Consider the following 21,094-nt stretch of genomic DNA (forward strand, 5'->3'; position numbering starts at 1 on the left):
CTGACATCTTTTTGTGATAGGATGCTCTTATGAGAATACTGAATTAATCTTCACGGTTAGCTAGTTTGGCATTTTAAATATTTTCCAAGCAGAATGATAACAATAAATAGATGTATATATCAATAAAAATCGATTTTTGAACAGCAGCAGAATTTTGATGAGCTCTAAAAAGTGCGAATTTATGAAACTAATTTTGGTCCAAAATCCCCAAAATAATTTCCTCAAAAAATTATTCCCGAAACATTTTTTTCTCAAGGTAGCAATACTTTGCTGTTCGTAAAGTCGTATATCAATTCTTTCTAAACTATTAAGGCAGTGATACATTAAATCGAGAAAACAGATCACACACAGACTTGTCGTTCTCGATTTTCAAACCAGCATAATGCTTTTGATAAAATTTTTGAATTATTTATGTTTTAAACAGAAAAAAACCTTGTTTTTGTATAAATTAGATGCAAATTAAGTGTATATACAAAATAAATGTGAGCTTGCTGAGTAAAAAATAAAAAAGCTGCAAGGCGTTTTAAAACATGTCATTAAGAAAAGAAAAAGCAGAATTTATCAGTAATGGGTGGCTTTTTGGAAATGTTAAGGCCACAAATGTAAAAGAAAAAAATACTTCTAAAGTAAATACTCTTCTGAAGCCTTTTTCACCCAATATAACTGCAAGCAGTGAGTCCACCATAGTTGAATTCAGTTTCAGCTAAGTATTGTTTAAATACAGCAAAATCTTTGTCATCATATAAAAGCAGTAATGCAGACACAGATATGAACTCACGGTAAATGAGAATTCTAAAGTTCAGCCAAAATGAATAAAAAATGTAAATGTTAATATGAGGTTAAATTTCTGCCTAGCTACTTTCAGTCGGGCACCTAGAATGATACGAACATTTGAAAATTATGTAGCCATATCTGCACCTTAGAGAACCAACGAAGTGCTATGTTCAGATGGGCAAATCATTTACTAATTTCCAAGTTTCCCCTAGCTACAAGTTTTGCAACCCAGTGCTTGCTAGTCAACCAATTCAGTGAAATACACATAACTAAATTGCTTGAATTTCTTCAAGTAAACAGCAGCCTAAATAACATTATTGTATATTTATACATTTACACAAAACAATCAAGGGCAATATGCGAGAAGTTTGTGTGTTGCGATGAGAGGAATCAAAACAAACTCGCCGCACGCATCTGTGACGTAAAAGGCCGATCTCGCTTAGCTCTGCAAGGTTATATTAAAACTTTGGTACATTGAGACAAATCTCATTAAATATTACACACAGAAATACTGTGTATTGGAGGGTCACGTGACGAGGCCTCCTCCAGGGCCATGTTCGTATCGCCGTCCCGGGGTCAGAAAAGATACAAGATGCCCTGGGGACGAGGTTGAATTTTGATGTGACCATCATTTTCAGCATACTTTTTTTATTAAATGTGTCAATTTTTGTCGAAAATAAAGCAGTTTTAATTTTTGGATAAATTTTGGCCTGAAATGACATTTAGGTGACAAAAAATCAAACTTTTGTACCATCATCATTTTCAGCATACTTTATTTGTTAACTGTGCCAGATTTAGCCGAAAATGAAGTGGTTTTAATTTTTGGACCAATTTTGACCTAAAATAGCATTTAGGTGACAAAAATCAAAATTTTGATGTCACCATTATGTTCAGCATACTTTTTTTGTTAACTTTGCCAATTTTTGTTGAAAATGAAGTAGTTTTAATTTTTGGACCAATTTTGGCCTAAAATGACATTTAGGTGACAAAAATCAAAATTATTATGTCACCATTATGTTCAGCATACTCTTTTTGTTAACTGTGCCAAATTTTGTCGAAAACAAATACCAATTTTGGCCTGAAACGTCAATACGAGACTTCCCAGTAGTTAAGGAGCTTGGGTACGAAGTTTACATCTGTGATTGAGCAAAGTGAAATCCCATGGTCGATTTTTTCTCAAAAAATGCTCCGAAAGAAAAAAACAACGGTTTTAAAGAATTTCCTACGCCTTCGGGCGCGGAAATTCAAGAAATGGTGATTTAAATTATTTTCTACAGATTTGTTCTTGTTTTTTCCTCACTATGTTAATTGGTAATTATTTATAGTTGTACTACAAATTCACATCAATACTATTGCCATAAAAATCATCAACATTGGTAGCATGAAGGTCAACTTGGTAGATGTAGCTTTAGACGGTTTTGTTATTGATAAAGTTGTTGTTTTTTTCGCTGAACCTAAAAAAAAAGAAGCCAGGTTTGCTAATAAAAAAGTTTGTTAAAGAAATACCCTTTATAAGCGTTCATTATTGAGCGCATATGGCATCTATCAATAGTAGGTTATCACGGAAGTTAGCCTAGAAATCTACATTAATGTCAAATGTTTTCCCATAAAGGAATTTTTGCGAATTTCACGAATTGACTTCTTATTCGTAAAATTGAACTTTCACGCATGTTTTTTGCTTGATTTGTCAAATAAGTCCTCTCAATATTTTTTTATTGTCTGATTCCCGAAATCATTTCTGCTGAAAAAAACACCTACTTAAAAGTAAATGTCAGGTAACCTTCGTAAGTTATCATCTTTTAAAAACATGGTTTGGTTAAAATGCGATATAATCTCATGTTAATTTGTTTCATTTAAAAATTTCAACTTTTCCTTGATTACACAAAAAGACGTGCTCGCGAAATAAATTTCAATTAAATAGCTGAATTTGACCGATTTGGGTAATTTCTGCCCGCCAATATTACTGACATTAAAGTAGCCGATGTAATTCTATGTTAGTTCTGCTAAATCTTTCTACAGGACATCATGTTTCGTGTTTGTAATACTTTGTAACCAAAAGCAACACACTCGACTTAAACTTGAAGTAACTATAGACAAATATAAGTTGTTTGTACCCTAAAAAATGTCATATTATTGATAACCTAATTGGTCCAGTCATGTTTAGCATATAGCCAAGCAACACATCTGTCAAACTAATCACACTTTAAAGAAAGTTTCTTTAAGGTTTACAGTATTTCTGTGTCCTACCACTCTTGTGTGTGGTTGATAGTATAATAGACTCTCAATAATTTCTTACCTGTCACATTTGGGGCGGTTGTCACATATGAGGCGGTTGTCACATATGGGGCGGTTGTCACATTGGGGGCGGTAGTCACATTGGAAGCGGTTGTCACATTGGGGGCGGTAGTCACATTGGGGGCGGTTGTCACATTGGGTGTGATTATTGTTGGTGTCTCACCAACTAAATAAACAACCGCTTCAAAGCCTTTTCTTCTGAAATTTCCTCCCCTAGTGATATAATCAACTCGCACAAAATCTGTTGGGAATGTTATGGTAAAATTCTTTTTTGAGCCACATTCTACATAACTTGGTCTTTTGTCATCCTTTCCATAAAGTTCTATTCTTTCGTCCATACTACTGCAATCCAAAGAGTTGTTTTTGAGCAGTTCAAACGTTTTAAACTCGATTTGGATGCTTGCATTGTGTAATCCGTGTATATAATATGAACAGTTCAGACTACCAGCGTATAATGATGTATTATTAGGAGAAGAGATCTGTACTTTATCTTTGTTTTTGTTTAAGTTAATAACGGTTGCTTTGCATTTAGCTGAAAATATTAAAAACAAGTAAGAATGTTTAAGGGTGTAAAAGATATGTTAATGTGGAGTAAATTTTGGTAACGATGTTTCGTTTTCTAATTTTCAAGCAAACATTTTGCTTAACTTATCACCAAATGCGTTTGTTCGAATCAATAAACAACTTACATATAACATTTAGTTGTCTTGTGTCGCTGACTGAACCAGTACGATCTCCAGTGGCAATACATAAAACTTCTTTCGATTCTTTTGTCACAAGAAATGTCTTTTGTGTAATATTGCTAGTTCGACCTATGGGAAAGAAACGTAAAAATTGAGCGACTGTGCTTACAAAGGTTCCCTAACTTAATAAGTCCTTTATAAACACGATAGAATGACCATTAACTTGATACAAATTTTGAATTTAGTGATGAAAGTTTTAGATTTAATATTTTCTGGAAAGTGGCTAGCTAGCTAGCTGGCTCGATAGTTTTTTTTTCCATTTTATGGTTTAGGCATTCTGAAGGAGACCGCATAGTTTGCTTTTTTTTAGGGAAATTTGAATTTAGACCAGACTATAACGTGGGCAAAAATATGTTAAGTTTTCGTAAAGCTATTTTTAAAATTACACAGAAAATAGACTGTTTATTTTTTAGGCCACATTAATTAATTATTAAAAATACATAACTAAGTTTTTGCTTAAAGACATTCTGGAATTCAAAATAAACATGCCATTGAGAATAAGTTTTTTTACAAATTTCAAAAATAAGACAGATATTTTAGCAATTGTTTTATTCTAAATTGTAACCTTTGTTGTTGTTTTTTGGCCACTATCACAATTCTCAGGTTTGACGTGGAAAAAGGCCTTGGCAATCTGCCAAAATTACTGAAAAAATCAATGATGTGACAAATGTATGGTATACAGTTTAGTAAAGTTTTTTTGACTCTACTTTGGTGTTTAGAAATGATATAATTCAGTAAATAATTAATTTCACAGAAATTAGTTCTCATGGAGAATAATTTTATAATAAAAGAAGATTTCATAAAAAAAATTTAAATTAAGAACCTTGGTAATCACAAAACGCCCACTAACATTAATCTCTATAATAATAGCCGTCGTCTGTCTGTCTCTGCGCGGACCCCCCGCAAAGTTAGAAAATGATGTTACGGAAACACGAATATCAAATGCGATATATTTTTATCCACTTTGTGGCGACGGGTAAATATAAAGGACGGGCGAACCTGTGGATTTTTCCACGGGCAACGACTAGTCTCTATAATAATAGCCGTCGTCTGTCTGTCTCTGCACGGACCCCCCGCTGAGTTAGAAAATCGTGCTACGGAAGCACGAATATCAAATGCGATATATTTTATCCACTTTGTTGCCACGGGTAAATATAAAGGACGGGCGAACCCGTGGATTTTTCCACGGGCTAACGACAATATAATAATAACCCTATATGTCTGTCTGTCACACAAAATGGTGCCTGCAGTAGCGAGACACCCGAAAATACGGCAAATACCGGGCAAAACCGTAGATTTATCCACGGGCCATCGACTAGTCTCTATAATAATAGCCGTCGTCTGTCTGTCTCTGCGCAGATCCCCCGCTGAGTTAGAAAATGATGTTATGGAAACACTAATATCAAATGCGATATATTTTTATCCACTTTGTTGCGACGGGTTAATTTAAAGGACGGGCGACCCCGTGGATTTTTCCACGGGCTAACGACTAGTCTCTTTAATAATAGCCGTATTTTGTCTGTCTGTCCGCGAAAGCCGCGTCCCGTAACGGAAACACGAAATTTTGTAAATTACGCGCCGATACCAAATGCGATATATTTTTACTGACTTTGTTTTGACAGCTCGCGCGTGGAATACCATTCACAACGCCTGATTCTTTAAAAAAAAACCAAGATCTTCGCGGAACGAAGGCCATTTTGATAATGGTCGTGTTGTGGTCAGTGTGTGAGGTTTGTAGGCCTGTTTGACTTTTTTATCTTCTAAAAGCCTTATATATTTGTAATATTTGTTTTCTGTTTGTTTTCAATGTTAGGATAAATATATTGTCACGTTTTTTAGCCACGTACAGATCTTAAACGCACCAGTTTTAGGATGTTTAGCTAGGAACGAAGATTAGCTAGCTATAGCTACTAGCTAGCTAGAGCCTCACTTATTGCTATTCTGTATGGTATAAGAGCTTTTTATCCTAGCCAACATTTATTTTTATGTTGAGGCTGTGGCTATTTAGCTAGCTTCTTAAAAAGTGAAAGTATAAAAATGCAGTTTGGCTACAACAATATTCTTAAGCAATATATAATTTTTATGCTAAATGCAGTTAGCTAGCTAGGTATAGCTACATATTTTATTATTTTTCTGCAAACTTTTTCTGCAAATGAAATGGCTGAGCGATTGTTTTGGCTGGACGAGTAACGACAGGCTGTTCCCTGTGTTTTTATTTAAACCGAAGTTGCAATGAACATTTTTGGAAAAGGGTAATACGCCTTATGCGCCTGTTCAACTGTGTTTAACTGTACTAAGCGGTTAGCCCAGTGTTAAAAACAGACTGTTTTTTGTAAAAGGCTGTTACGCCTATGGGCATGTGCAACACCGTTTACCTGTATATACTAAGGTCAGCCCACCACTGTGACAATTAATTTTTAAACTTTCTTGGGAATCACGCCTGGACTAACCGCTCAGCCCTGTGTCTGCGAGAAAAGGGTACTATTCCTATACGCTGTACAACACGGTTTAACTGTACTAAGCGCTCAGCCCAGTGTCACAATTAATTTTTTAACTTTTAAAAAGACTTTTCCACAAAATAAAATAATATTGACCGATTGTTTTTGCTATGACAGGATAACAACGGTTTGTAAACTCTGTTTTCATATCAGCTATTGTTGCGGGAAAGTAATTTAAAAAAAATATGTTACAGTCGCACATTATAATGGTGTATGTGCTTAACTTGATTTACGCCTGTGCAACACGGTTTAACTGTACTAAGCGTTCAGCTCAGTGTCACGATTAATTTTTTAACTTGCGCAAAAAGTTATTCCGCAAAATGAAATAAAATTGACAATTGTTTTTGCTATGATGGAGTAACAACACTTTGTAAACTCTGTTTTTATATCAGTTATCATTGCGGGAAAGTTATTTTTTGAAAAATATGTTACAGTCGCACACTATAATGGTGTATGCGCTTCAAATGATTAACGACATACTGTATAACTGTACTAAAGCGCTCCACCTGATCGTGTGGGACAGTTTAGGGCTCTTATTAAGCGCTCCACAGAGTGTTCAATGCCGGATCACACCTTTACTTGTGGCTTAACCCGGCGTTTCGACGCCAGATTTCCCGGCTAGTCTCTTTAATAATAGCCGTATTCCGTCTGTCTGTGTGTCCGCGAAAGCGGCGTCTTGTAACGGAAACACGAAATTTTTAAAATGCGCACCAATACCAAAGGCGATATTTTTCTGTCCACTTTGTTGCAACGGGTTAATTTAAAGGACGGGCGTCCCCGTGGATTTTTCCACGGGCTAACGACTAGTCTCTATAATAATAGCCGTCGTCTGTCTGTCTGTTCAAAAGGGTTACCGATATTCCTTTGATCTTTCCGCGAATTTTTAGAAAACAGGGGGTTGTTTTGGAAAACTTTATAATTAATTGAACTAAACTCAAGAAATTAATTTATTTCCTTACATAATTTAATTAATTTAATTGATAAACATCTAATTTAAAAAACAAATTAGGTGATTAAAATAAATTCATTATTTAAATGCGCCTTTTTTAATAATAATTTACCCCCGTGACCTTAATCGCCGATTCCGCTCAGGAGCCACTGAAAACAAATAGGATGGTTTTACTGACAGTTTAACTGAAGTTGTTTGGACCGCTCGCACGTGTTTACCAATCAAAACGCCTGATTCTTTAAAAAACCAATCAAGACTTTCGCGGCCTAGACATGCCAACGAAGAAACATGATGGCCATTTTAGTTTTTAGAAGAAGGTCAGTTCAGTGCTTTTTATAAGTCTGTTTCACCTTTGTGTCTTCTATAAGCTTCTTATTTTCGTAATATTGGTTTTTTGTATGTTCTAAAATGTTAAGATAAATATATTGTCATGTTTTTAGTCACGTACAGATCTGAAACGCACCAGTTTTAGGATTTTTGGCTAGGAACGAAGATTGAGGCTAGCTAGCTAGCTAGAACCTAACTTATTCCACCATTTATTTTTGTGTTGAGACTGTAGCCATTTAGCTAGCTCCTATCTTTGGCTAGAAGTGAGAGTATAAAAATGCAGTTTGGCTACAACAATATTGTTAAACAATAAGTGTTATGCTATAAATGCAGTTAGCTAAGTTATTTTTTCCTGAAAACTTTTTGTGCAAATAAAATGACTGACAGATTATTTTAGCTGAACCGGTAATGAGCTGTTCCCGGTGTTTTCATTAAAACCGAAGTTGCAATGAGGTTTTTTTGGAAAGGGGTATTACGCCTATACGCCTGTTCAACTCTGTTTAACTATACTAAGCGGTTAGCCCAGTGTTAACAACAGACTGTTGTTTTTGGTAAAGGCTGTTAAGCCCATGCGTATTTACAACGTGGTTTACCTGTACTAAGGGGTCAACCCAATGTGACAATTCATTTTCAAACTTTCTCAGTAATCACACCTGTACGGATGTGCAACAATGTTTACCTGGACTAACCGCACAGCCCTGTTGTGTTTTTTTAAACAGAGTCTGTGAGAAGGTTTTTTCCAAAGGCGTATTATTCCTATATGCCTGTGCAACACGGTTTAACTGTGGTAAGTGCTTAGCTCAGTGTCACGATAAATTCTTTACCTTTCACAAACACTTATTCCGCAAAATAAAATAATATTGACTGATTGTTTTTGCTATGATGGGGTCCCGACTGTTGTTTGTAAACTGTGTTTTTATTTCAGCTATCGTTGCAGGGAATATTTTTTGAAAAATATGTTACAGTCGCAAGACTATAATGGTGTACTTAATTTACGAAATACTGTATACCTGTACTAAAGCGCTCCACCTGATCGTGTGGCACAGTTTACGGCTCTTATTAAGCGCTCCACAGAGTGTTCAACGTCAGGTCACACCTTGACTTTGGCCCACCCCGGCGTTTTGACACCGGGGTAAGCCAAACGCGAGATACGCTTAAGTGGTATAAAAAGGATGGGCGCACCCGTGGATTTTTCCACGGGCTATCGACTAGTCTCTATAATAATAGTCGTATTCCGTCTGTCTGTCTGTCTCTGCGCGGACCCACCGCTGAGTTAGAAAATGATGTTACGGAAACACGAATATCAAATGCGATATATTTTTATCCACTTTGTTGCGACGGGTAAATATAAAGGACGGGCGAACCCGTGAATTTTTCCACGGGCAACGACTAGTCTCTATAATAATAGCCGTATTCCGTCTGTCTGTCTCTGCGCGGACCCCCGCTGAGTTAGAAAATGATGTTACGGAAACACGAATATTAAATGCGATATAATTTTATCCACTTTGTTGCGACGGGTAAATATAAAGGACGGGCGACCCCGTGGGTTTATCCACGGGCAACGACTAGTCTCTTCAATAATAGCCGTATTTTGTCTGTCTGTCCGCGAGAGCCGCGTCCCGTAACGGAATCACGAAATTTTTATAATGCGCACTAATACCAAATGCGATATAATTTTACCGACTTTGTTTTGACCGCTCGCGCGTGGAATACCATTCACAACGCCTGATTCTTTAAAAAAAACCCAAGATTTTCGCAACCAGAAAGAATCCAAGATCTTCGCGGAATGAAGGCCATTTTGATAATGGTCGTGTTTGTGGTCATGTGTGAGGTTTATAGGCCTGTTTGACTTTTTTATCTTCTAAAAGCCTTATATATTTGTAATATTTGTTTTCTGTTTGTTTTCAATGTTAGGATAAATATATTGTCACGTTTTTTAGCCACGTACAGATCTTAAACGCACCAGTTTTAGGATGTTTGGCTAGGAACGAAGATTAGCTAGCTATAGCTACTAGCTAGCTAGAGCCTCACTTATTGCTATTCTGTTTGGTATAAGAGCTTTTTATCCTAGCCAACATTTATTTTTATGTTGAGGCTGTGGCTATTTAGCTAGCTCCTTAAAAAGTGAAAGTATAAAAATGCAGTTTGGCTACAACAATATTCATAAGCAATATATAATTTTTATGCTAAATGCAGTTAGCTAGCTAGGTATAGCTACATATTTTATTATTTTTCTGCAAACTTTTTCTGCAAATGAAATGGCTGAGCGATTGTTTTGGCTGGACGAGTAACGACAGGCTGTTCCCTGTGTTTTTATTTAAACCAAAGTTGCAATGAACATTTTTGGAAAAGGGTAATACGCCTTATGCGCCTGTTCAACTGTGTTTAACTGTACTAAGTGGTTAGCCCAGTGTTAAAAACAGACTGTTTTTTGTAAAAGGCTGTTACGCCTAAGGGCATGTGCAACACCGTTTACCTGTATATACTAAGGTCAGCCCACCACTGTGACAATTAATTTTTAAACTTTCTTGGGAATCACGCCTGGACTAACCGCTCAGCCCTGTGTCTGCGAGAAAGTTTTTTTCAAAAGGGTATTATTCCTATACGCTGTACAACACGGTTTAACTGTACTAAGCGCTCAGCCCAGTGTCACGATTAATTTTTTAACTTTTAAAAAGACTTTTCCACAAAATAAAATAATATTGACCGATTGTTTTTGCTATGACAGGGTAACAACGGTTTGTAAACTCTGTTTTCATATCAGCTATTGTTGCGTGAAAGTAATTTTAAAAAAATATGTTACAGTTGCACACTATAATGGTGTATGCGCTTAACTTGATTTACGCCTGTGCAACACGGTTTAACTGTACTAAGCGTTCAGCTCAGTGTCACGATTAATTTTTTAACTTGCGCAAAAAGTTATTCCGTAAAATGAAATAAAATTGACGATTGTTTTTGCTATGATGGAGTAACAACACGTTGTAAACTCTGTTTTTATATCAGTTATCGTTGCGGGAAAGTTATTTTTTGAAAAATATGTTACAGTCGCACACTATAATGGTGTATGCGCTTCAAATGATTAACGACATACTGTATACGTACTAAAGCGCTCCACCTGATCGTGTGGGACAGTTTACGGCTCTTATTAAGCGCTCCACAGAGTGTTCAATGCCGGATCACACCTTTACTTGTGGCTTAACCCGGCGTTTTGACGCCGGATTTCCCGGCTAGTCTCTTTAATAATAGCCGTATTTTGTCTGTCTGTCCGCGAAAGTCGCGTCCTGTTACGGAAACACGAAATGCGATATATAAAGGACGGGCGACCCCGTGAATTCTTCCATGGGTGAACGGCTAGTCTAATTAATAACAGCCGTATTCCATCTGTCTGTTTGTGCGTGAGAAAAAAAGTTGTGTTACAGAAACACGAAATGCAATAAATAAAGGACAGATGAACCTGTGGATTTTTCCACGGGCTACCGACTAGTCTTTTGAAAGAATTGATGGAGTAGAAGTTAAACTATTGTAATTTGAATAATCATGCATATTTTTGAAAAATGTGTGATTATATTAATTTTTTAATCAATATTATCTAGCATTTTTGTTATTTATTCAATCGTGTTTTAAATGCCAAGAAATTCTTAGTAATCGTTTAGTTAATTTTTCAACAATCATTTTAGTTTTAGTTGTCGCATCAAGGATCCACATGTCGAATTTGTAAGAATTGCAATGGTCAAAGCAAAAAGTATGATTGTTATAAAAGTGTGTGCAATGTCAAAATGGTAATAAGCAACCTAATCCCCAGGGTCTTTGTTTATTTTTGATGTCTCCAGCAAAAAATACAAAAAAATGTCCCTGGGAAGCTCTTCCCCGAGACATTCTTTATTTTTATTTTTTGTTAATAAGAAACACAATAAGAGATCAAAAAACAACTCCCTTATAATACTACACAATAGGATCAACAAACCATGTTATATCAACACTTACATTTAGCCCAAAAACTTAAAAAAAACTATGTAAATGCATTTTTTTCATGAATGAATTAAAGGAAAATTCTTTAAGAATGTCACATAAATATGGTGAATATTTAGAAAGGGTTTATCTAAAAAAACTGAAACTAGATATTCTTTTACCCTTTTTCAATAAAGCAAATGCTTTTTGGTATACATCCATCATCAATGCTGATTACAGCACTATAAAACAATTATTCTTACCAGAACGAGGTAATCGATCTATTTCATTTCCACTTGTTGACATCAGATAGCAAATCAACCTTGGCACAGGATTACCAGATGTAACCACATTTATTGTGATTGCTTTTCCGGCTTCCACAGATGTAGGATTCACAGAAAAAGTTCTAAATTCTGGCCGTTCTAAATGTAGCATAATCAAAAAATATTTTAAAAAAACATTAAATATTTAATAAAAACAACCCTGTTTTTGACAAAATATATAATTTTTTTTAGATAATCCAGGCCGATTTGGTGTTTTTTTAATGATATTATACTTCAAATCTTATAACACTTACTTAATACTTTGAGTGTGTATGTTTTACTTTTTTTGCTTAATGGTGTACTTAAGGTACATTGGTAAGCATATTCATCAGATTTTTGTACACTTCTTAATCTAAAAGCAACATATCCTGGATCCTCATTTCTTGTCAAAACATCCACCCTTGAGCTCATTGCATCATTAGTTTTTGCCAGTGGATTTGTGTGTCCTATTTTTTGCACAAAAGTATGTAAGTCTGTGTCTTTAAAATAACCACATTGGACTGCAACATTGGAAGGAGTGTCTCCACTGCCTAAATTATATTTCCATTCAAAAAGTACACTTCCAGTTTCATTAGCCCATTTGTTTTGATTATTACTGGGCTCTATCCAGTCACCACAGTCTAAAATAAAAAAAAGCAATGAATATAAAATAAAAAAATACACCTATTTAACTAAGATTCAGTTCACTTGAAAAAACAAAGTATCAAAAACATCGCGCTATAGCTATCAAATTATTTACCAACGTTTTTGAACAATTAAACAAACATGGAATACGATTTAATATCAAAAAAGTCTGTTGAAGAGTTGAAGAACTACTTGAGAGTCAGAAATTTAAGGATAAGTAAAAGAAAGGAAGAACTAATTGCTTGAGTGTTTTCAGCAGCTGAGAACTTCGTCCAGCCTGTGAAAACTGCTCAAGAAGTAGAGAGTAATTTAAAAGAGGGATATTAGAAGAAGCTGAAAATAAACGATAGAACACTTCCAGATCCTTTTAAAATACCTTGCAGTTGGATGGATGAGCAAGAAGGAATAAAGTTTTGGTCTATAGTTCTGTATCCTGACATCTTTAGCTACCTTTTGTTTTATCCATCAGAACTAGGTAGTTCAGATTTAAATGACTACAAAAACTCAAAGGCATATAGCTATTATAAGTCTGGATGGCTTCAACCTCTCGCCATCATGATTTAACAGGAAGTAATTTTTGCATTTTCAAAGGTACATGCAGAAAGTCGCAAGCGTTTAACGATCCTTTCCAAAAACTATGGTTAATTCTGGAAAAAAATGGTAAAATAATGTCGTGCCATTGTACATGCATGGCTGGAATGAGCCCGACATGTAATGATGTTGCGGCTGCTCTATATCATATTGAAGCTGCTGTCAGAATTGGACTTACAAATACAGCTTGTACAAGCACTGCTAACGAGTAGCTTCCTAACAGAAAGCAAGTAGCCCCAACTAAAATTAAAGACTTGAATTTTAGCAGAGATAGCTTTTCAGAAAGGGGGGAGAGAAAGCGCTCTTTAGTATCGACACCTAAAAAGAACTTTGATCCTCTTCAACATTGTGGCGAGAAATTACTTTCTCTTAACGAAATAGCAGACGAATTAAAAGAAGTTATTCCTGATAGTATTTTATTAACTGCTGTACCAAAACCAGAATTTGACTTTGTTAGAGTGTTTAAGTATTTCTCATTTAACTCAACCATCAGATGTATACAGTATAAGTGAAATACTTGCAATGCAAAAAACAAAAACTGAATTTAAATGCAATCTAACGATATACATAACACCTAAGAAAGTTATTGATATTGAAAAATTAACCCAAGGACAAAGTAAGAATACTGGTTAGTATAATTTTAGAAAGCATGTAATCTCTGCCTCAAAAGGCCATGAAGTTTTAACAAAAATGAAAAAAGTTAAATCAGGAGGTGGAGGATCCGTTAACAACTGGGCAATAAACCAGAAAGTTTCAGGCATGTCATTTATTAGCCCTAATATACCAGCACTAAAATATGGTCGTACAATAGAAATAAATGCTGTTAATGCATTTAAAGATAACTTCTTACAAGGGCATTAAAATGTGAAGGTTTTAGAGTGTGCCTTGCATTTATATAAAAACATTGGTGCAAGTGCAGACAAAATAATAACATGTGATTGTTGTCTGCCAGCATGTTTAGAAGTAAAATGTCCTTTTTTGATTAATTACACGACTTCAAATGATTTAAACGTAAAACTACCCTACTTGACGCACACAGAAGAAAAAACAACATTGAACAAAAACCACAAATATCACACACACAGTGTTATGCAAATGGGAGTAACTGGCTTTTCCCAATGTCATTTTGGTATGGACAACCCATGGGATGGTGCTGGATATTATAAACTTTGAGCCTGAAGTTTTGAATTCTACGAAAAAAACTATTATACAATATTACGACACATTTTATTTAATCCATATTGGAATATTGAAAGCAGTGTCACCACTATCCAAAGCATATCTCCATTCAAAAAGAACACTTCCAGTTTTATTAGCCACTTTATTATTGGGTTCAAGCAAACGACCACATTCTATAGTAAGAAATATTGGAATATTCGCAATGGATTGGTATATCTTGCCTTATCAGACAAAAAGTCATTTTTTATTTTTGTTTAAGCTATTTCCAGTGACTTTTCTATGCGAATTGTAAAAAAAACATTTAAACAATTGAGAGAGTATTCTAGTAGAATTCGTTGGAAAACATTTTTTGGGACAAACTCATCGATTTTTTTGTAAGAACAACGTACTTCTTAAATAACAGTTTGATGGTTATCCTGCTTTATGTTTATATACATTAAGGTATAAATAAACTTACCATATATGGTAATTAAACATTTGTTAAAACAGATTTTAAAGAAAAGGACTCATTCGAGTATTTATACCGTTGATAGTTCCCGCTTAAAATTTTTGAAATTTACAATCATACAATCTATGTGCTCATGCAGGCGCGGATCCAGGGTTAGCCAGATAAGTCGCGTGACTAAGTGTAAATTTGACGAAAAGTGTTAGCCAAGCGAATGATAATCCAGGCGAAAAGTCACGGTTCACAGCCCTCTCCATTGTTGTTCCATGTTGACGTCAAAGTTGTGACGTCGCTACCATATAAACTCAGAGAGTTGCAAATTATAGCTTACAGATTTTGACTGATTCATTTTAACTAATCAGTCACTCAGTCAGTCAAAAATCAAATAGCTATGGCTTGCAACCCTCCCCATCTCAACTAGGGGGCATGTGACGTCAAACTTGTGACGTAATTTTCACACAAAAAGCAGAAAATTGCCCTTCTTAATTCTTCTTTTAAAGTTCAAACGAAACTTGAGTTTAGCCCTACAAATAAACAAATCTCTATAAAGAAACCTGACTTTCATAGCAATAATGACTAAAGTTTATTAAATAAAAATATTGGATATAACTTACCTCGTATAAATAATTTACCTGATGAAAATAATAATTTTAGTAATGCTTCTACAACTCCTATAAGTTTTAAATCTTTAACTATTTCAACTACTATATCTCATCCCGTGAGAATTGAAAACCATATAATCTCGTCACAAAAAATCATCTTGGGTGAAAATGAGACTAGATCACTTTATGATGTGACAGGTTACAGAGAGAAGGCTAAATCTCTATCTAGTGAAAACTTTATGACCTACTTAAGAATGTCTTCAAGCCTGATCACTCATTTCCTTTTCCAAAAAGAAATGGAAGATCATTTAGACTGGAATGGCTCAGAGAGCATTCCTGGCTATGTTGTTCACCTATTTCAGATGGATTTTTTTGTCTTCAATGTGTTTTATTTGGGGACAGAATTCCTAAAAGAACCACATCCATCAGAAAACTATTTTCTGAAGCTGTCACATTTATGTACATTTCATCTTCATTATCCTGATCTTTCCATATTCTTATTGTTTTTGTTATGATTATGTTTTATTTTGCTGTCCATGACTGGTGTAATCATTTGATTCACCTAGTCATGCTGATGAAGCCTGATATTGGCAGAAACAGCAAGAGTTTATAAATAATGAAGTATATTCACAATTGTCTCACTTTATTGTAGTTAATCCCTGTTAATTTTAGTGGTTTTATCTATCTAAAATATGACGTGTAAGACAAGGAGAGTTGATTCTTGTAAAAAATGTTCTTAGAAGAATTTTTTATAGCTTAGAGTCTCTTTTCGTCAATTTTATTAATAACTAGATAAATCGGAAGACAATTTTTGGCGATTTTTGTACCCGCAAAGCTCAAATTAGCGAAAGTTTCTGGGTCTTGGGAGGCTTACAGCGCCCTTAGTCCAAATATTGCTGCGCAAGTCTGACTAAGTCTTGAAAAAGTCTGGATTCGCCCCTGCTCATGTGCGAAAATAAGTGCGTTCCAATCTGAAGTTGTGAAAATTTTCAACCGGCAAATTCGTGAATTAGAGAAAACGAAGTAAATAAAAAAACCTTACCGATTTTAAACACACATCCTAAATGGAAAATTAAAAATACAAATCGATGCTTCATCTTTGTGTGGCAATGTAAGTTTGATTCGCTGTATTTAAAGCAACGTGATTACGAAATTTGAATGAGTTCATAGAGGTAATTATAGTTTCACGTACAATCTGAGTTTCACTTCCTCTATTTGTTAGCAGTTGTTTTATGGTCATGTCCAAGAAATTAACTGCGTCAGCACACCATTGAACAAAATTGTTCTCTTTGATGCTCTCCATCCTCGTGTTCTGACAAACGATATTTTTCATGTGGAATTTTAAATTGCAGTGAAATAAATTTCTTCAGTTCTGTCAATATCAAAGTAATGATTAAATATTTTAGAAGTGTAGCTTGCAAGTTCTCGGGATAGGCCGCTATCATACACGACGGGTAAATATTTTAATAATACTGGCATATTTGCGTCAGAAAGTTTATGATAGTTTAAACAAAACATAATTAGAGGTTATTGATAAAGTGCTGAGATCGGTGATAAAAAACCAGAAAGAATGACTAAATGTAAAAAAATACATGACACAAGCATTTATTAACAAGACGGATAATAAAGCATTATGTAGGTGATTTACACCAAGTTAAATTTTAAACCAAGTTGACCAAAAGTCAAGTTGGTTTAAACCAAGTAGTCCTGTGCATATTATAGTAAACCAAGTTAACTATTTCGAGTTATTTCTTTTTTTTATATAAACCAAATTGACCCCATGCATCAATTTAACTCGCTCCATTATACTTAGTAAAGTTCCCGATCTATTAAAGTCTGGATAATAAAGTAACAGACTAAATTGGGTTCATAATAGGGTTAAGTGATTGATGAGACATTTAACTTGGGTTACAACATATGCATAAAACGGTAATATTGTTAACATTAAGAAGTTGATTTTTTTGCTTCAAAATGCAATATATTTTGCTCTGTATCGTCTTCTATGATGGATTTTGTCATACTTCACATGCAGAGCAGAGAAAGGAATTAAAAATAAATTTAATAAAACGAGGGAGATATTTTTTGTGTTTTTTTTTTGTTTTGTGCGTTAATTTATCAACTCTATTTATTTTGGAACTAAAAACGAACACAACTCTTTAACGACGTTTCGGCCGTACGACGGCCATTTTCAAGTATAGCTATTTACAATTGACGTCAATCGTACGATATATCATCGTACGATCAAATATTCCGTAGGGGCAAGTCAATTATCTGAAAATAGAAATAATGGCATTGATGCAATATTTCTATTAAGAATTGGCTTATCCCTACGGATTAACAAGCTTTCCTTCAATTCCAAATCAAAATTATTAGATGCGGAGGAGATAATAGAAAAATTATCTAAAGATGGTCTATTTTTACAGAAAACAACATGCTCCAAAACCGCACTAGGGTTAATAGATTTAACGGATTTTCCAGTCAAGGCAGAAACGGCCATGTGTTCGCAGGCTCTAACTTTCAAATGTCGCATAGTTTTCCCATAATAGATGGCATTGCAGCCATCACACTGATATTTATATACGACTTTTGAACGCAGAGCCTTTGAAACACGGTCCTTAAACCGGAAAAAATTGCCAATTCTACAACCCGATTTGAAAATAACCCTAAGCTTACAGCACGGAAGATGCTTATCAAATGTTTTAACTAAGTGAGTTCGCAGTTTCAACGATATATTACCCAAATATGGCAAAATAATAAGAACTTCTAACTTAGACACGGTACTGAAAACTTTCTTATCTTGAAACATTCTGTCGAGAAAAGACTTAATGCATTGATCAATCAAACTTGACGGGTAGCCATTTCTTAACAGAATGTTTCTAAGATCTTGCATTTCTAAGTGAAACCTAGAAAAATCAGAAACAATCTTAAATATCCGAAAAATCAATGTCATTATCAAACCCGTTTTATATTCTTCCGGCAAAAAGCTGTTGTAATTCGTGTAAACACCACTAAATGTAGGCTTCCTATAGATAGATGTAACAAACTTCGATTCATTGCGAGAAACAGATACGTCAAGAAACGGAAGAGTTTTATCGGCCTCGCACTCAGACGTGAAAGATATGTTGATGTGTTGCCTATTAAGATAGTCCTTAAATAGAGGCAAATAGCTAGGAGATGAGAACAACACAAAAACATCATCAACATATCTTCTATAATACACTGGCTTAAAGGATGATGGACAATTATCCAACCAAGTCTTTTCGTGGTGCGAAAGAAAAGCATTAGCAAGGCTGGGGCCAAGAGGTGATCCCATAGCTACCCCATCGACTTGCTTGAATAGTTGACCGTCAAACGTGAAATAAGAATTTTCTGTGGCCAGAGAGAGGAGTTTACGAAAATCACTTTTGCAAAAATTACTGACTGGGTCAGTCTCTGAAAATAAAGAATCAGTACAAATATCTATAGTTTCTTGCAAAGGAATATTTGTAAATAAAGAATCAACATCTAGGCTAGCCATAAACAAAGAGAGGTCTGAATTATGCAATACCACCTTCAAAAGTCGAGTATGCTGATTATATGGTTTCCTTCGAAAAGCTCTATCGTAATGTTAAAAGTATGGAAATGTCGTCCGAAACAAGAGATCTTTTAAAATCGCGGATGAAAGATTGGGCTATTTCATCTTTTGAAATTTACAATTCCTCAAAGAAACCCAAAAACCTGAGCGATGAAGAACTTGAAGCTCTGTTTTCGTTGGCAAATAATTTGGACTTAGTTATTCAAAAATCTGACAAAGGAAATTCAGTTGTTCTTGTCGATAAAGATATATACGTAAACAAGATTAGTGATATTTTGAATGACACAGCGAAGTTTGCAAAAGTTAAATGTGATAAAGAGAAGGAGCTGAATTTTATCATCAATCAAGAGAAAAAAGTTACAGCAGTTTTGAAAACTTTGCTTGACAACGGTTCCTTGGAAAGAAGATTACATGAAAAACTTAAACCAACTGGGTCAAAGCTAGGAATATTATATGGTTTATGTAAAATTCACAAATCTATTGTTAACGGAAGTCCACCTTTTAGGCCCATTTTATCGGCTATCGATACACCCACCTACAATTTGGCTAAGTTTCTTGTACCACTTTTGGCACCCTTAACAGTTAATGAGTATACTGTTTTCAGCTCTTTTTCCTTTGCTGAAGAAATTAGTAAACAGGACAGTAGTTTGTTTATGGCTAGCCTAGATGTTGATTCTTTATTTACAAATATTCCTTTGCAAGAAACTATAGATATTTGTACTGATTCTTTATTTTCAGAGACTGACCCAGTCGGTAATTTTTGCAAAAGTGATTTTCGTAAACTCCTCTCTCTGGCCACAGAAAATTCTTATTTCACGTTTGACGGTCAACTATTCAAGCAAGTCGATGGGGTAGCTATGGGATCACCTCTTGGCCCCAGCCTTGCTAATGCTTTTCTTTCGCACCACGAAAAGACTTGGTTGGATAATTGTCCATCATCCCTTAAGCCAGTGTATTATAGAAGATATGTTGATGATGTTTTTGTGTTGTTCTCATCTCCTAGCCATTTGCCTCTATTTAAGGACTATCTTAATAGGCAACACATCAACATATCTTTCACGTCTGAGTGCGAGGCCGATAAAACTCTTCCGTTTCTTGACGTATCTGTTTCTCGCAATGAATCGAAGTTTGTTACATCTATCTATAGGAAGCCTACATTTAGTGGTGTTTACACGAATTACAACAGCTTTTTGCCGGAAGAATATAAAACGGGTTTGATAATGACATTGATTTTTCGGATATTTAAGATTGTTTCTGATTTTTCTAGGTTTCACTTAGAAATGCAAGATCTTAGAAACATTCTGTTAAGAAATGGCTACCCGTCAAGTTTGATTGATCAATGCATTAAGTCTTTTCTCGACAGAATGTTTCAAGATAAGAAAGTTTTCAGTACCGTGCCTAAGTCAGAAGTTCTTATTATTTTGCCATATTTGGGTAATATATCGTTGAAACTGCGAACTCACTTAGTTAAAACATTTGATAAGCATCTTCCGTGCTGTAAGCTTAGGGTTATTTTCAAATCGGGTTGTAGAATTGGCAATTTTTTCCGGTTTAAGGACCGTGTTTCAAAGGCTCTGCGTTCAAAAGTCGTATATAAATATCAGTGTGATGGCTGCAATGCCATCTATTATGGGAAAACTATGCGACATTTGAAAGTTAGAGCCTGCGAACACATGGCCGTTTCTGCCTTGACTGGAAAATCCGTCAAATCTATTAACCCTAGTGCGGTTTTGGAGCATGTTGTTTTCTGTAAAAATAGACCATCTTTAGATAATTTTTCTATTATCTCCTCCGCATCTAATAATTTTGATTTGGAATTGAAGGAAAGCTTGTTAATCCGTAGGGATAAGCCAATTCTTAATAGAAATATTGCATCAATGCCATTATTTCTATTTTCAGATAATTGACTTGCCCCTACGGAATATTTGATCGTACGATGATATATCGTACGATATTTTGTATATAGTGTTGAATTTGTCAATTGTAAATAGCTATACTTGAAAATGGCCGTCGTACGGCCGAAACGTCGTTAAAGAGTTGTGTTCGTTTTTAGTTCCAAAAGTCTGAACATACACACCAATTCTATTTATTTTGTTTATCTTTAGTGCATTGATAACTACTACTCACTTTCACTTCCTAAAGTAAGACAATCTGAGAATAAGATTGCTACTTTCTTGAAAGAAACTTGTCCTGGAATGTACTTTAATATTAAGGAGTTATAG

At 34.9% G+C, this 21,094-nt stretch overlaps 3 protein-coding genes across 5 annotated transcripts; 1 reads left to right on the forward strand and 2 right to left on the reverse strand.

The window, feature by feature from the left end:
• Positions 1–2,038: 2,038 nt before the first annotated feature.
• LOC130636448 (uncharacterized) lies at positions 2,039–16,756 on the reverse strand. Of its 3 annotated transcripts, XM_057446182.1 has the most exons (7): positions 16,341–16,752; positions 12,112–12,477; positions 11,798–11,956; positions 3,759–3,881; positions 3,170–3,601; positions 2,889–2,976; positions 2,039–2,228 (listed from the first exon to the last, which is right to left on the reverse strand). In XM_057446182.1, the coding sequence occupies exons 1-6, from the start codon at positions 16,393–16,395 to the stop codon at positions 2,900–2,902; spliced, it is 1,212 nt and encodes a 403-aa protein (XP_057302165.1). In that variant the 5' UTR covers positions 16,396–16,752; the 3' UTR covers positions 2,039–2,228; positions 2,889–2,899. The 3 variants fall into 3 exon arrangements, with proteins under 3 accessions (XP_057302165.1, XP_057302164.1, XP_057302166.1); XM_057446181.1 differs by lacking the exon at positions 2,889–2,976 and having other exon boundaries at positions 3,071–3,601; positions 16,341–16,756; XM_057446183.1 differs by lacking the exon at positions 2,889–2,976 and having other exon boundaries at positions 3,233–3,601; positions 16,341–16,751.
• A 277-nt stretch (positions 16,757–17,033) lies between these two features.
• On the reverse strand, positions 17,034–18,815 carry LOC130636989 (uncharacterized). Its single transcript, XM_057446843.1, has 2 exons — positions 17,630–18,815; positions 17,034–17,134 (listed from the first exon to the last, which is right to left on the reverse strand). The coding sequence occupies exons 1-2, from the start codon at positions 18,813–18,815 to the stop codon at positions 17,034–17,036; spliced, it is 1,287 nt and encodes a 428-aa protein (XP_057302826.1).
• Positions 18,816–18,874: 59 nt separating this feature from the next.
• Positions 18,875–21,094, forward strand: LOC130636990 (uncharacterized). The gene is made up of 3 exons (XM_057446844.1): positions 18,875–20,711; positions 20,926–20,933; positions 20,978–21,094. Exons 1-3 carry the CDS (start codon positions 18,875–18,877, stop codon positions 21,092–21,094), a joined length of 1,962 nt encoding a protein of 653 aa, XP_057302827.1.

This window comes from Hydractinia symbiolongicarpus, chromosome 3 (genome assembly GCF_029227915.1).
Source record: "Hydractinia symbiolongicarpus strain clone_291-10 chromosome 3, HSymV2.1, whole genome shotgun sequence".
NCBI classification, from domain to species: Eukaryota; Metazoa; Cnidaria; class Hydrozoa; order Anthoathecata; family Hydractiniidae; genus Hydractinia; species Hydractinia symbiolongicarpus.